Source organism: Malania oleifera, chromosome 1 (assembly GCF_029873635.1).
Source record: "Malania oleifera isolate guangnan ecotype guangnan chromosome 1, ASM2987363v1, whole genome shotgun sequence".
Classification (NCBI taxonomy): domain Eukaryota; kingdom Viridiplantae; phylum Streptophyta; class Magnoliopsida; order Santalales; family Ximeniaceae; genus Malania; species Malania oleifera.
The window spans coordinates 85,319,602-85,334,697 of NC_080417.1; the positions used below are offsets into that span (position 1 = coordinate 85,319,602).

General features: G+C 37.6%; 1 protein-coding gene across 1 annotated transcript in view; it reads left to right on the forward strand.

Annotated features, from left to right (window-relative positions):
* LOC131159844 (uncharacterized) overlaps window positions 1-15,096 on the forward strand; it is a 155,232-nt gene that overhangs the window by 6,859 nt on the left and 133,277 nt on the right. Inside the window, 1 exon segment of the mRNA XM_058115033.1 lies at window positions 5,723-5,841. Within this exon segment, the coding sequence (XP_057971016.1) occupies window positions 5,723-5,841 (119 nt within the window).

The following is a 15,096-nucleotide window of genomic DNA, read 5'->3' on the forward strand; positions in this document are numbered from 1 at the left end:
CTTTAGAATCCATAGAAAGGCCCAAAGAATTTTTATTTAAAACTTGGGCCTATTCTATTAAATGGCCCAAATTTATTAAGAAAGAAGACTTTCCTTTTTCACATACCTTGCCCAAGTCCAGGATGAGAACCAACAGAGCCATCCTAGTTTTCACCTCCTTATCTTCCTCGATAGCAACCCTAGCCGCCTTTGTGACACTTGCAGTGATCATTGGAGCTCTAAGCACTTTCACCTTATGGATGTTCTCTTTTGAATAAGCTGTGATGTTATTTGGAACCATCACTCTGGAATCCTTTAATCGCAAATCTCCCCCACACCAAAGATGTAAATGATCCAACTTCATACGACTTACATCGCCTTCGCGTCCCTTCTAGCACCACCTTACTCCATGACTTGGGAGTTGAAGAGCTTGCTGCACTCGTTCTTCAAGATCAAGGCGGAACTCTTTCGTGAACTCGCAGAATGCATTTGTGAATCTTCACCATTTATTACCTTTACACCTTTAGGAATGAACACCGAAAATTTCATCCATTTTGCCTTTAGCCCTATCTCCAAAACTTCCCTACCCTCGTCCGCCCAATCGCCATCTAACATAGAAGACTTCCCTTATGAATGTTTATGTATCCTCTATCCAGTCAAACAAAGGTTGATAAGCCATTGGCAAACCAAAAATCTACCTCCTTCAAGAGTTTAACCGATCTTTTACTAGAGATGTTGTTCTCAAACATGCACAATAAAGGGCTCTCCCCCTCCTCCTCCAAATTTAGATTGAAGGATTTACCTTCAATGAGCGCCTTTGCATCACTATTCATGCAGCCATGATCGATTTCGAGTGGAGGATGTGAGAGTCGTATCATGAAAGAGAGACACTCATTCGTATTAGTTAGGTGTTGTTGGAAAGTTTCCAAATTTATTCAGTCAACTCTCCTTGATTATAGGAGAAATTTATGTAATTATGTAACTCTCCTTGATTATAGGAGAAATTTTTGTAATTATGTAAATATTCTTAGGAAATATTCTAGGATATATTCTTAGGAGATATTCTAGGATATATTCTTAGGAGATATTCTAGGAGATTTGTTGGCAATTGTCATTCTTTCCTTTTAGATTATCCTTGTAGTCTATAAGACATTCAGATTGTACCTTATTTTTAAAAAATAAGAAATACTATTTCAATCCTTCTCCACTTCTAGAGGTGTAACGTGTTTCTATTTTATTCTCACTAAGAAGCTTTAAAACATATAGTTTGAAGGCAAGAGCATAACGTGAGATATATCACCCTCAATAAAAAGAGCGGATGACTTATGTTACTTATAGTTATATAACTCAAGGAGATCCTTGGTCAATGATATAAATCTTATCATTCGGATTTTGATAATGCACACACATATATAAATTTTATTAATCATAAATTCGACTAGGTGAAAGCTTTAAATGTTGTGGGAGCCTTTGTCTTATGACTCTGGCTATGGGCTCAATTCATATCTTGCGCTTGCAGTTATTTCAATTGTTCCTTCTTTTGGTGTCGGGGGGATAATTCTGGGCAGGTTGATTCTTTTATGGAGGATCCTTGTTCATCTAAAAGTAGTAAATGCATCCTTCTCCTTCCTACTCAACCCACCCTTTCTTTAGAAACTCTATGCCATAGGGGGGCTTTTATTAGGAGGTTTGGTTGTGGATTTAGCTCCAAGGGAGGTGAGAGAGGCTGCTTAGATTTGAAAAAATTCCTTCAGGGCTTGGGTTTAATATTAGACCTTGTTGGGAATGTGGTGAGAGAAGGAAGAAGGAAGCCCATAAAGAGCTTTAAAAACTTGGTTACGTTGATTATAAGGGTGGAAAAGGGTTCAGGAAGGGTGGTAAGTTTGTCAGATTATGAAGATAGTTAGCTGTAATGTTGGAAGGTTAGGGGGTATGAGAATGAGGAGTTTGGTAAAGGAAATCTTGGACTAAGATTCCCTTGATATCGTTCTTTCAGGAAACATAGCTGGAATTGATAGATAGGGTGTTGTCAGAAGTATTTGGGGTGGTCGTTGTAGGAATTGGGAACTTTTACCTTTGCGTGGTGTGTCAGGGTGTGTCCTTGTCGTGTCGGATCTCAGTCTATCTCTAGAGTGGGTACTCTTAACATTTTTTTTTCCCTTTTTGTATCATGCGAAGTGAGAGGGAGGGGACTATGTGGGTTCTTCAGTTTACGGGCCTTCTTAACGAACTCTTAGGAGCTCCTTTTTTAGGAAGAGATCTTTTATTTCTTTGGTTTTTGCTCCCCTAGGTGGATCATGGGTGGTGATTTTAATGCGGTCATGTTTCCAAGAGAGAAAAGGGGGGGGGGGTTAGAGTTATTGCTAATATGCAGAATTTTAATTTTTTAATTAGAGATTGTGGTATGAGAGAACACCCTCTCTTGTGAAACACTTCTTTTACTTGGTCTATAAGGAGGCTATAGCAGGGGCTAGCAGATTGGAAAATTCTTGTTTTTGCAATGAGTAGAAGGATGAATTTCTTAATCCTTTCCATATTGCTCTTCTTAGGACTACTTCCGATCATTTCCTTATTTTGTTGGAATCTAGTAAGGTGTTGTGGGGTCCTACTCCTTTTAGGTTTGAGAATACGTGGTTGGACCATGTGATGTTTGAGCCTTTGGTGACAAATTATTGGGGAGAGGAAATGGAGAGGGGTTGGGAAGGTTTTAGATTCATGAGGAAATTGAAACATTTGAAGGAGATGTTGAAAAATTTGAATAAAGAGGTGTTTAGTGACGTTAGAATTAGGAATTCTAGCCTTTTGGATTAGTTGGCTTTCTTGGATAGGAAGGAGGAGGAGATTAATCTCTTAGAAAGTGAGGAGGCAAGAAGAGTTTCAATATAGAATGATTTGGAAGAGGTGATCTTTCGGGCAATGAGGAGCTAGAGGCAAAAGGTAAAATTTAAATGGGTTAAAGATGGTGATTGTAACACTTCTTTCTTTCATAGGCTATCTAATGGGAAAAAAAAAAAAAAAAAAAATAAAAACTTGATTAGGGAGCTTGATATGGTGGGGTGGGAGAGTCACTAATGACCATCATCAGATTGCTTCCATTAGTACTAATTTCTTTTAGAATTTGTATTCGGAGGAGTACAATGTAGACCTATGATAGAGGGGTTAGAGTGGAATTTTATAACTGATGATCAGATGCATTGGTTAGATAGATACTTTGATGAGGAGGAAGTTAGGGGAGTGATTTTTGGGAAGGAAAGGGATAAAGCACCAAACCTGGATGGTTTTAACATGGCCCTCCTATTGTAGGGTGGTTATTAAGGGTGATTTGCTGAAAGTCTTTATTGATTTTCATGGGAATGGGATTCTGAGCAAGAGCATTAATTCCTCATTTAGAGCCTTGGTGCCTAAGAAATCTATATCTGTTAAGGAGGAGGATTTTAGACCTATTAGTCTTGTCTCTAGTGTGTATAAGATCACCACTAAAGTTTTAACAAGTAGGTTGAATGTGGTGCTAAATGATACATTCTCTAGTGCTCAAATTGCGTTATGGGGGGGGGAGGCAAACAGTGGATGTTATTTTGGTGGCTAATAGGGAGGCGGAGGATATCTATTTGAATAAGAAGAGGGGGCACGTTTTTGAAGTTGATTTCGAGAAAGCTTGTAATAGAGTGAGCTGGGGGTCTTGGGTTCTTGGATAGAGTTTTTGTGAAAAAAGGTTTTGGTGAGCATTGGCGCAATTGGATTAGGGATTGCTTGTCTATTGTGTGGTTTCGTAGATTGTGAATGGTGAAACCAATCCTAGTTTAGTGCTTTGAGGGGCATTAGACAAGGAGACCCCTTATCTTTTTTTGTTCGTCCTTGTAGCTGATGTATTGAGTAGGATGGTGGATAGGGCGGTGGAGAGGGGGCTGATGAAAGGGTTAGAATTGGGGGGAGAGGGAGTGGTGGTTCCATCTTCAATTTTCTGATTATAGCATTTTCTTCCTAGATGATTGCAGCCTTTCTTTTAGGAAAATGTTGGGAATTCTCAAAATCTTTGAGTGGGTGTCTAGGCTTAAAAAATAAATATGGGGAAGAGTGATTTAGTAGCTTTGAATGTTCCATTGAGTGAGCTAGTGAATGGGCTACTAGTGTGGGATGTGGTTTATTGGATTGGCCTTTGACTTGCTTAGGGATTCCTTTGGGAGGGAATCCTATAGCTGTGGATCTTTGGAATCCGGTAGTGGAAAGGGTGATGAAGAGATTAGATGATTGGAAGAGGTCTCTTTTCTCTCTTGGGGGTAGAATAACTTCTATTCAGGCTCGTCTTTCTGGCGTTCCGCTGTATTTCTTGTTTGGTTTTTAAGATTCCAGTGGGGATTGCTTGTAAGCTTGGAAGAATCATGAGAAATTTTTTGTGTTCTAGTGTGGGGAGTCGCAGGGAGCATTTAGTGAGCTGGGAAAAGGTTTGTGAGTCTAAATTTTTTTTTTTTGGGGGGGGTGTGTGCAGATGTGGGTAAGTTAGTGTCTGAAAACACTGCTCTTTTAGCTAAATGGTTATGGTGTATTGAGGATAAGAAGTAAGTTTGGGTTGGCTGAGGATGTTTGGGATGCTAATGCTAGTTTAAGATGTTCCTTGAAGAGCCTGTGTAGGTCTATTTCTTAGATATATCCTTATTCACGCTTCTCACTAAATTTGAGGTGGGGTTCTCGGATTCGTTTTTGGGAAGACCCATGGCTTGGGAATGTTTCTTTTTCCACATCTTTCCCTCATCTTTTTAGGTTGAGCTCTGAGCAAAATAGAATCATTTCTTTCTTTGTTGGTGATTTGATAGTCCCTTGGTTTCTTGGAATCTCCTCTTCAATACACCTCTTAATGATAGGGAGACGGTGGAGTCCTCATCCTTGTTGTCCTTATTGAATAATAATAACCTTTTCTCGGGGAGGGATGTTCACTCATGGTCTTTGGATTAGTTGGGGGTGTATACTTGCAAATCATTCTTTGAATTCTTGACCCGATTCAACTCTTCATTGCTTCTCTGTCTCCTATTTTTGGGTAGGCCCAGAATTAAGGCTTTTATTTGTTTGGTTGTGCTTATTAAAATTAATACTAATAACTCGTTGTAGATTAGAAGACCTTTGAAGGTTCTCGGTCAAGATGTTTGTGTGTGCTGTTATAGGAACTCTTGGGACAGGATCTCATTTTCTTTTGCACTGTGAATTTTCTTGGAGGATTTGGAACAAGCTGTTTAGTGTCATGGATGAGAGTTGGGTTTGCCCCTTTTTTATGGAAGATTTGTTAGTATCCTCCTTCGTAGGTTTTGGAAGAAGCATAGGGCAGCATTCTGGAAATGTGGCATATTTGCTGTCTTATGGGGATTATGGTTGGAGTGTAATGCACGAACTTTTTTTGGTGTGTTGGGTTTGGTTTTTCAGGGGTGCTAGTTTCCGGATTTACAAAGAGGTTGGAGGAACTTGCTGGCTTGATGATTTTTCCTCTATGTTCTTTGTTCTTTATTTCTGGTTTGTCCCAGTCTTTTATCAGGAGATGTCTTATTCACCCTCCTATAAATTCTTTCCCTATTAATGAAATTTCCTTTTGCCATAAAAAATCTTATATATAGAATAAGAGTGAATGAATGATACATATGTATATATATATATATATATTCTGGGAGGGGGATGAGTTGGCTTTGTATTATTAATAGATATTTGCATTTAAGTGTTTTACCATGTTTGTTACTGGTTTTACATTGGGAATTTACAGGATGGACAATACCTTCGACCATCAGATCCAGCCTATGAACAAGTATTAGACTCTTTAGCCATGGTTGCACGGCACACGCCTGTACCTCTTCTGGAAGCTTTACTTAGATGGAGAGAAAGGTGGGCCATTTTCTTGTTCCATTTGAAATTGAAAATTTGTCTTTATATGTGTTTTACATGTACGTTGCCTTTTTGCTTCTTGTCATAATGATAAAGTTTGCTTTGTTTATTGTTTTAGTTGCACATGTTGCACAGTGCTGCCAACAACAACAAGACAACAATAAGAGTAATAACATAACATGTTTATCATGCCCTTATTTCTAAATGCTGGGACTTAATTTGCGTCAAATAATGATGCTTACGTGTGTAACCATGTCGCACTAAAATTTACACTAAGCATGGATGATAGATTGAGTTGGAATATATGATTCTTTGAGATTAGTTTATTAGAAATTTAAGAGATTGTTTGAACATGATTCCCATTAATCCCTTCTTTGTATCTTCTCCCTTTTTTCTTTCATTAAAATTTCTTCTTTATCCCATGGTCCGATATCCTGCTGTTCAATGTTTTGTTTTTTTTTTTTTGGAGGATTTATTATCCTCTTCCAATTGTAATTATTTCTTCTCATTAATAGATGTGTTTTGTTATAAAAAAGTTTTTTTTATCCAATAAGGGGATCCCCTTTAATATTTTTTGATGGACATGGCGTATGCATGACACACTTTTTTTTGCTGTTCTTGAAACTCAAGTGGATTGTTGTTTTTATCTGTTTCCCTTTGTAGTTCTATGTCTCATATTATTTATTTAGTATTATTACTTATGTTAGTAAGTGTGAGTTATGTATGATAGTGTAGTGGCTGGCGTTAGGACTGTAGGAGGTGAATTTAGAGATTTTCCAATTACAATAGGTGTACATCAAGGTTCTAGTTTGAGTCCTTATCTTTTACCTTTAGTAATTGATGAACTAACTAATAATATCCAAAATAAGATCTCTTGGTGTATGTTGTTTGCAAATGATATCGTGTTGAGTGACGATAGTAGGAGTGGAGTGGAATCTAAGCTAGAACTTTGGAGAGCCGCGTTAGAGTCTAAAGGGTTTAGGATGAGTAGGAATGAGACATAATATATGAAATGTAATTTCAGTAATGTAAGGAGTAGCAATAGAGAGAAGATTAAACTTGATAATCAAGAGATTAATAGCATTGGTAGATTTAGATATCTTGGATCTATTATACAAGCTGAAGGGGAAATTGAAGTAGATGTAGTATATAGAATTCAAACAGGCTGGGTAAAATGGAGGAATGTGGCAGGTGTGTTGTGTGATTGTAAAATACCCTTAAAATTAAAAGGAAAGTTTTATAAGACGACTATAAGGCTAGGTATGCATTATGGTTCAGAATGTTGGTGAAGTAAGAAACAACATGCACATAAGATAAAAGTTGCTGAGATGCGAATGTTAAGGTGGATGAGTGGTTTAACATTAAAAGATAAAGTAAGAAATGAACATATATGTAATAATTTAGGCATATCACCGGTTGAATACAAGAACAAGGAGGGGCGGCTTAGATGGTTTGGGCATTTGAAATCCAGGCCTAGTAGAGCTGTTGTAAGGAGTGAGTTAGTTATAGTGTCTAGCATGAAAAGGGGTAGGGGTAGGCCTAAAATAACTTGCAATGAGGTAGTGACGAAGGATTTAGTAGCCGTTGATCTAATAGAGGAAAACGCTCTTGATCGGGTGAATCAGCGAAAAAGGATTCGTGTAGTCGAATCCCACTTAGTGGGACTTAAGACTTGTTGTTGTTACTAAGTGTGAGTTGTATGGCTTTTATGGTCTATGTGATGTACTTGACATATATTATAAATAGCGAGAGAGAACTATTTTTGTAAAATGGTTTTTCAATTTCCTAAATAGTGTTAACATGGTATTAGAGCATTGTTCTGACATTGTTACCTGGGTTGCTGCACCACCCCCCCCCCCCCCCCCCCCGGAACTGTGGTCTGAATCCAGTGTACCAGTTTGAGGGTTGATAGCATCCTGGATCAATGGGGATCGGGATCAAAATTTCCGAAGCAATGACCCCAACTGGTTAACCATTTTTATGTAAAAATCATATGGAAGTATTCTGAAATTTTAAAACCATTTCTTAGAAAAATTACAAACCAAGTAATATGTTTTGGGCAGAAATGCTTGATTTTTTAAAGGTGTTGCCACTTTATGCTTTGTAGCAGACTGGTCTTCTTGGTGTCCCTTTTGGTGTTCAGGAAATGGATTTGTCTGTCATGTTTCTTTGGAAGACTTGCAGCGGGATTGGCTGCCATTACTTTATTTATTTATCTTGTATTTACTTTTTATGTTTAGTTGCTTTCCTTTTGTAATGGGAGGATATCTTGTTCTCCCTGATTTTCTCTTTTTTCATTTTCATGACTGTTTTCTCTTCTTTTAGTACAGTTTGTTGTTTATGAAAAAATTGTGAAATTAAACTTGAGGTATGTAGTGCAACTTTGTAAAAGGATAATTGAGCAATGACTAAGGTTAAAAAAAAAGGTTTCTTAAAATCAGTTTGGTTTTATGCCTAAGAGATCAACTATAGAAGCTATATACTTATTTAGAAGATCAATGAAAAAGTTTTGGAAAAGAAGAGAGACTTGCTTTGTTGACTTTGAGAAAGCCTATGATAGAGTACTAGGGAAGTTGATGGGTTACAGAAAAAAAGGGAGTATGCATTAGGTATAATGATGTCGCTGAGAATATGTGAAGTAATGACGAGCATTAGGACTTGAGGTGGAGAGTCTAGGGAATTTCTAATCACAATAGGTGTATCAAGGCTTTGCTTACAGTCTATCTTTTTGCATAACTGATGGGTGAACCTACCAGGAGTATCTAAAATGAGGTTCCATGGTGTATGTTGTTTACAGATGATATTGTCTTGATTCATGAAAATAGTCATGGAGTAGAATCTTAGTTGGAATTAATTTTTTATCAGCAAAGAGAAAATGCATTAAAAGGGCAGGCTGCCACCCATGTACAAACAAGACAAGAGAGCAAAAAGATGGACCTACAGTGCGACATTGTATCCAAGGGATAAAAAATTAAATGTGTATCCAGCATGTACTGCCTACTGAACAAGCTTGAAAGAGTATTAAGCCATCCATCCTTTAGGATAGTGGGAGAGGTAGACGTTCCTTGAAAAGCTCTAGCATTTTTTTGGCTCCATGCAATCCAGAAGATAGGAAGAGGAATCAAAGACGAGGCTTTTTTTACTCTCTCTAATTGTTGAAATACACTTCCAAGTCTAGATTTCCTTTCCCACGTATTCAGTAGTGGCCTTGTTGTCCTGAAAGAACAGTGGCCGAATTCCAAAAAATTCTGGTCCAGGGATAGTGGAGCAGTATGTGGTCCATAATTTTAGCATCTTCTTTGCAAAGAAAACATTTAGGGCCCGTTTAGTTGTGGAAAACAGTTTTCATTTTCAATTTTGGTTTTCCAAAAAAAAAAAGTACAAAAAAATCAACTAATTTTTCATTTTTACAACATTTGTATAAATAAATGAACAATAGGAAATTTTTGCGAAAATAATTTTTTTTTTCAAATAATTAAAAAAATGTTAACTTCTTTTCCAATTTTCTAAATTTATATAGTAAAGTTGGAAAACAACTTTTTATTACTTTTCTTGATTTCTAATTCTTACTTTGTGTATGGGAGAATAGAATTCGGTCCTTGGACATTAATTTGTATTGGTTACGTATAGAGTTTCTTCTAAATCCACACAAATCCAAAATTCAAGCCCAGAATCCATGATCCCAGGCCTTACTTTATATAGTTTTTGGAAAAATTGGAAAACAAGTTGTCTTTTTTGTAATTATTTTGAAATCTTGAAATACAAAGTAAAAAATTCTTTTGCACATTTAAACAAACTCTTTATTTTCTATTTTTTAATAGAAATCTTAAAAAGCTAAAAAATAAGCTATAATTTTTATAGTTTTTTGGAAAATTAAAAAATAAAAAATGAAAAAAAAATCTTTCCACAAACAAACGGGCCCATAGGAGGCTGTTTGGTAAAATCAAAGTGCGGAACACTGAATTCAAATATGACTTTGTGGACCATTTCGGAATTGAACTTGAGCTGCTCATAAATTTAAAATCGGACTTATTTTGATTGTTTGGTATCTAATATCTAAATGTGTTGTTTTTTCAATTTTTCCATTCTCAACGCTTAGGAGCATAAATATTTGATAAAATTAACAAGCAATTACATAAGCTAAATTTTTAATTTTAATCCCTTGCATATTGAGCTTTTTGTCTGTTTCAATTTTATAAGGGATACAATTGGAAAAAGAGACCTTTGAATTTCCTACTTATTGAATCATTCATGTTTCCATGTTTGGTAAAATTTAGAGCTGCACCAAATCCTCTAATATCTAACTACTAGTTAGCATATTTAGTGAACCAATTAAGATATAACCTCATTCAGAGGCCATTTAGGTCGAACAAACGTTCCTTTATTGAGCGAGGTGAAACCCCTTCTCTAATGCTTATTGAGAGAGAGAATCTTCCCCCAAGTTGCCTCCCAAGCCCAAGAGCAACTTTGGTTGGCGCTGGAGTTCTCCATATGGCAATCCAAGGGAAATCAAATCTGGCTTAGAGGGGCGCTGTCAAGTTGTTTGTAGAGGGAAGTTGCCTCCCAAGCCCAAGAGCAACTTTGGTTGGCGCTGGAGTTCTCCATATGGCAATCCAAGGGAAATCAAATCTGGCTTAGAGGGGCGCTGTCAAGTTGTTTGTAGAGGGAGCTGACTCTAAAGTAGCCATTTTAATTGAGCTTCCAAAAAGGGCACATTTGGATTGGTCTAATTGGGGGCATTCCTATAAAGGCAAATGTAGAAACAGAAAAAAATTCCACCTCCCAATTATGTGCCTTTCTAACCAAGGTGAAACCTGTTACGTGGCTGCAACCATTACACTATAGCTGTTACTGTCATGCGGGCCATTACAGTTATTTAAAGCCATTCCTTCTAAGGCTTTGTTTCTAGATAGGTGTGTCAGGTGTGGAAATAGCTCTATAGATGCATCTCATTTGTTAGTACTCTGCTTATTAGCATGGAGATTGTGGGATTTTCTATTTGGAGTTCTTGGTGAATTGTGAATTTGCCTCAGATCAGTGGAGGAGCTTTTGAGTATTTCTTTTGTTTGTTTTGGGAAGGGTAAGGGTGTTGGGAAGCTGTGGAGGTGTGCTCTCTGTGCTGTTTATGGGGAATTTAGTTGGCAGGGGATGCTAGAATATTTTTTGGAAAGAGGCTGTCAAAGGATCTTCCTTTTTTTGATATTAAAAGAAGATGCATTAAGGTAGAGAATGTACAATCAAAGCAAGGATACTAAATGCTCAAAAAAAATAAAAAACAAAAGAAAAACTGAAAGAAAAAATAAAAAAATCAAAGCAGAACGAAAATTGAAAATAACAACTTATAAAATTATCTTAGAAATCCCCTCTTTAAACCCTTCCCATGAATCCCATCATAGTTCACTGAATGCTTCAAATTAGCTAATCCCCTCTGACCCTTCTTCACCCTGGATTTGCCACCATCAAGCCTTGCTTCACTACTTCCTTTTTTTTCTGATCATAAATGTAAATGTATTGACCAAAAAGGATATGTGCAGATACTCTGGGCATACCCGAGAGAAGGGAGACCAAGTCTCCACAAGCAAAATCAAGAAATACACAAAACCTGGGCATACCCAGTGCCAAAAAGGCTTTACAAAGCATTAACTCTGTAAAACCTGCCAACAAGAAATAAAAGGGAACGGTTAGCCTAAACAATAGCTAAGCCAACCGAGCCTTCATAAACAAAATACGGCCATAACCAACAACAAACAAACAAACAAAACAACTTACTAATTTTCCAAATTAGGATCCTTCCAAACTGAGAGCATTGGAAATTTGTTGTACATCACTACTTCCTTGATTAGACAGCAGGAGGCCCATGTTATCCAACAAACTCTGAACTTCAATGTCCTTCCCAGGAATTTCGTCTTGAATGGGCGTAGGCAGAATTCCATCTATAACCTTTTTGTCATCTTTGGGGGCAGAGTTTGGTATTTGGCTTCTTTTTGGCCTTATAGTGCAGGCTGTTTTAATAGCAACTGTTTTCGATATTGACCTAGGCCGGGTGACATTCATAAGATATTAAGATGACATAGGTGTTTATTTTTTTTCTTCTCTTGTTTGAGGGCTACCTTATTGTATTTCTGTGTCTTTTCTTGACTAAATAAAGCTTATTTTTCTATATATATAAAAAACCCACCATTGTGCTTATAGTTACTAACTTACCATCATATTCACTCTATTGATCAGATTTATCCCTCCCTTTTTTAGGCCGTTAATTGACCTCCCTCACTGAACTTCTCATCCAATCCATCATCAAATCAATTGGAGTCTCCACAATAGAAAAACTACCATCATTATCTTGCTTAATTTTTTTTTTGTTGTCCTATATCAGAGTTAATCATTTCCCATCTAGACTTTTCACAACTTAACAACTGCTTATGTTGCTGATGAGAATAAACTCAGCAGACCCACTGATGCAGATCAAGAAGCCGGACCATGGGTTTACCTTTGTCGGAGACCAGTTCAGAAGAATTGAATCATGGGATTGTTTGGTTCTAAACCCATAAGTATTTAGTTTAAAAATAGTAATTATTTTTGTTTAGTTTAATTTAGCAGGCTTATGTGTATTGGGGATTTACAGAATTACAAAAGGGGCAAGAGTGGAGAAATGGGAAGTGCTTTCTCTCTCTCTCTCTCTCCCCCCCGCCCCCCCCCCCCCCCCCCCCCCCCCACAAAAAATAAACTAGACTGACCTATGGTCTTGACAGAACCAAATGAGGAAAAAACCTCTGAGTCAGATCAAAGGAAAGACTTTCGATCTGTGATTGGACAAAGTGGGGGAGATCCTTTTCCTGTTCAAGTTTGTGAACAATATTTTTCGTAATAGGTGGGTAAGATTCTCCAAAGAGGCTGTAATTTGGTTTGCTGATGGTTTATCAATCCTCAGTTGGATGGAAAGAGGTTATTGAAGTGTTTGTCTGGGAACATGCAGTGCTAGTTGTTGATTAGGTGGACAAAGGCAGGGAAATTTCTGGAGTTAGGATTGGGGTGGAAATGTAAGAAGTTTTCAGTGCTCGTCCTGCTAAAAGTAGTGGATGGCAAAGCTTTGTGAGATAGCTATGGAATTTCGTGCTGAATCTTGAGGCAAAGGTGAAGCTAGTCTTTCAGTTTCTTTGTTGCGGAAGGTGGTGAAGGAAGGGAAGAATGGCAAAGGTAAAGGTGGTAAAAGTCGCGTCCAAACATGGAATCAGGGTGTGGAGTATGGGAAAAACATGATCTGTTTTCAGTTTGGGGGTGAGTTGCAATTGAAGGAGCCTGGATTTGTTGCTGGAAACCACAGCTCAATGGAAGATGAATGCCTGTACAGTCAAGGTATCTACGGTTTTGGAAAGAGCTGTGATGCTAGCAGAGGCAGTTAGGGTTGTGCTTGGGGAGGATGAGGCGAACAATATTGGCTGGGGTGCTTGGTTTTCGTTTCTGGCATGGGCCATGTAATTGAAAATGAGGAGTTTCATTTTTAATTAAGTCGAGTCGATTAATTGAAAAGGCCCATAGAGGTAAGAATGATTTGGACCATTCTTTGGAAACAAAGGAGGCTTCTTCTCACATGGGTCATTCTCAGATGGGCCATTCTTTTAAACAGGCCCATTGCTTAAATAATGTTGACAGGGCCCAAGAGGCTGATGCAAATGTTAAGGAGCTGTTCACATCTCAAATATGGCCCAAGAGGATCCCTCCGGTGGTGTTTCTAAAGACCAGGCCACCAGGGATGTTCAGCTGGTGATGGATTAAGAAGAGAAAATTTAAGTGAAGTTGTTGCAGAAGTAATTTTGCAGCTGGAGTAACAGCTAACATCAGTTGGAGGCCAAATTGAGGGAGTTAAAGAGATGCTTGCATTTTGAAGCCACTATTCTCCCAATAACTAGTGTTGGCGGCGAAGGGATTCAATATGTATGTTGGTTTTTTAGCAGATTCCAGGTACAAAACCTACCTTGCAGTGCTCATTTCCTAAGCTGATTCATGATGGCCAAGAAGGTTTCCTATCTTAGAAAAACGAGAGCACCAAAAGGTTTAGGGCGAAAGAGGCAATTGCAAATGATTGTGGAGTTTTGGTTGATGATTCTGTACTTTTAGTGGGACAGGAGATACCAGTAGCAGAAAATATATCTGGCGGGTCTTCTAAAGTGGTTAAAAAAAGGAAGGGGTTCTATAAAATTTCATGATTCTTGTGAGGTTGACAGTCAGGGGAATAATGTTGTTTTGGGGGAAGAATCAAATGGTAAGGAAGAAAACTCAAATAAGTTTAGGGGTCTAAAGGTTTACACTCATCTGTATACAAGGCAGATGGGCGTTTAAATGAGGAAAAAGTTTGAAGAAAAGCGAGTTACTTCTCGTCTGGATACAGGGCAGATGGGTGTTGAAATGAGGAGAAAGTTTGAAGAAAAGCGAGTTGCTTCTTCTGAGTTAACAAGAAAAGTTTGGAGGAGAGATGTGGGAGGTAATTTAGTTGTTCTGGAAGAACCACTTGTTCAGAAGGGTGGGACCAGCGAGGGGGTGAGTAGTTGCAAGGGAAAAAAAAAAAAAAAGAAAAGAGTTGGGGGGATCAAGGGAAAGAAATATAATTGGGGGGATTTTTTGGATGGTGACAGTGTTGACATCAGTGATTTAGATAGTGACGGGTTTGCTCTTGGATGAAATTTGGGACCAATATGGTTATGCTTATGATTCATCTAATATGCTTGGGAATTTTAATGTTTGTGCCACCTCCTCCATTGGGAGGATTGGAGGGAATTAGTATTTTAAAAAATGATGGTATGTATGAAAAGAAATTGGTAAGGATGGAGTTTTCTGGAAAAATCTTCAACCTTAGCATTTGTTGGATGAATTGGGTTTACAAATCAAATAGTGGAGGAAACAAAATTTGGATAGATGGTGGTAAATCTAAGGTTAAGAAAGGTCAGAGTGAATTAGCAAAATCTGAAGTGTTTGTTAAATTATGATGGGAAGGGATTAAAGAGGGGTTTTCTTGGTTAATTTTTGTATATTTAATATTTTTTGTTTTAATTTTTTATCAAAAAAATATTTTGCTTTATTTATTTTGAGGAGCCCTCGCCTACATTGTAATCTCTCTCTCTCTCTCTCTCTCTCAAAGTACATCTATCAAAAAATGTGTCTTTGGGATTTGTCCGCAGTATGTGTGTCCTAAGAATTCATTTGTAATTTCTTGAATCTTTTGGGGATTATTTGTAATTTTCTTGTATCTTTGGGCTTTCT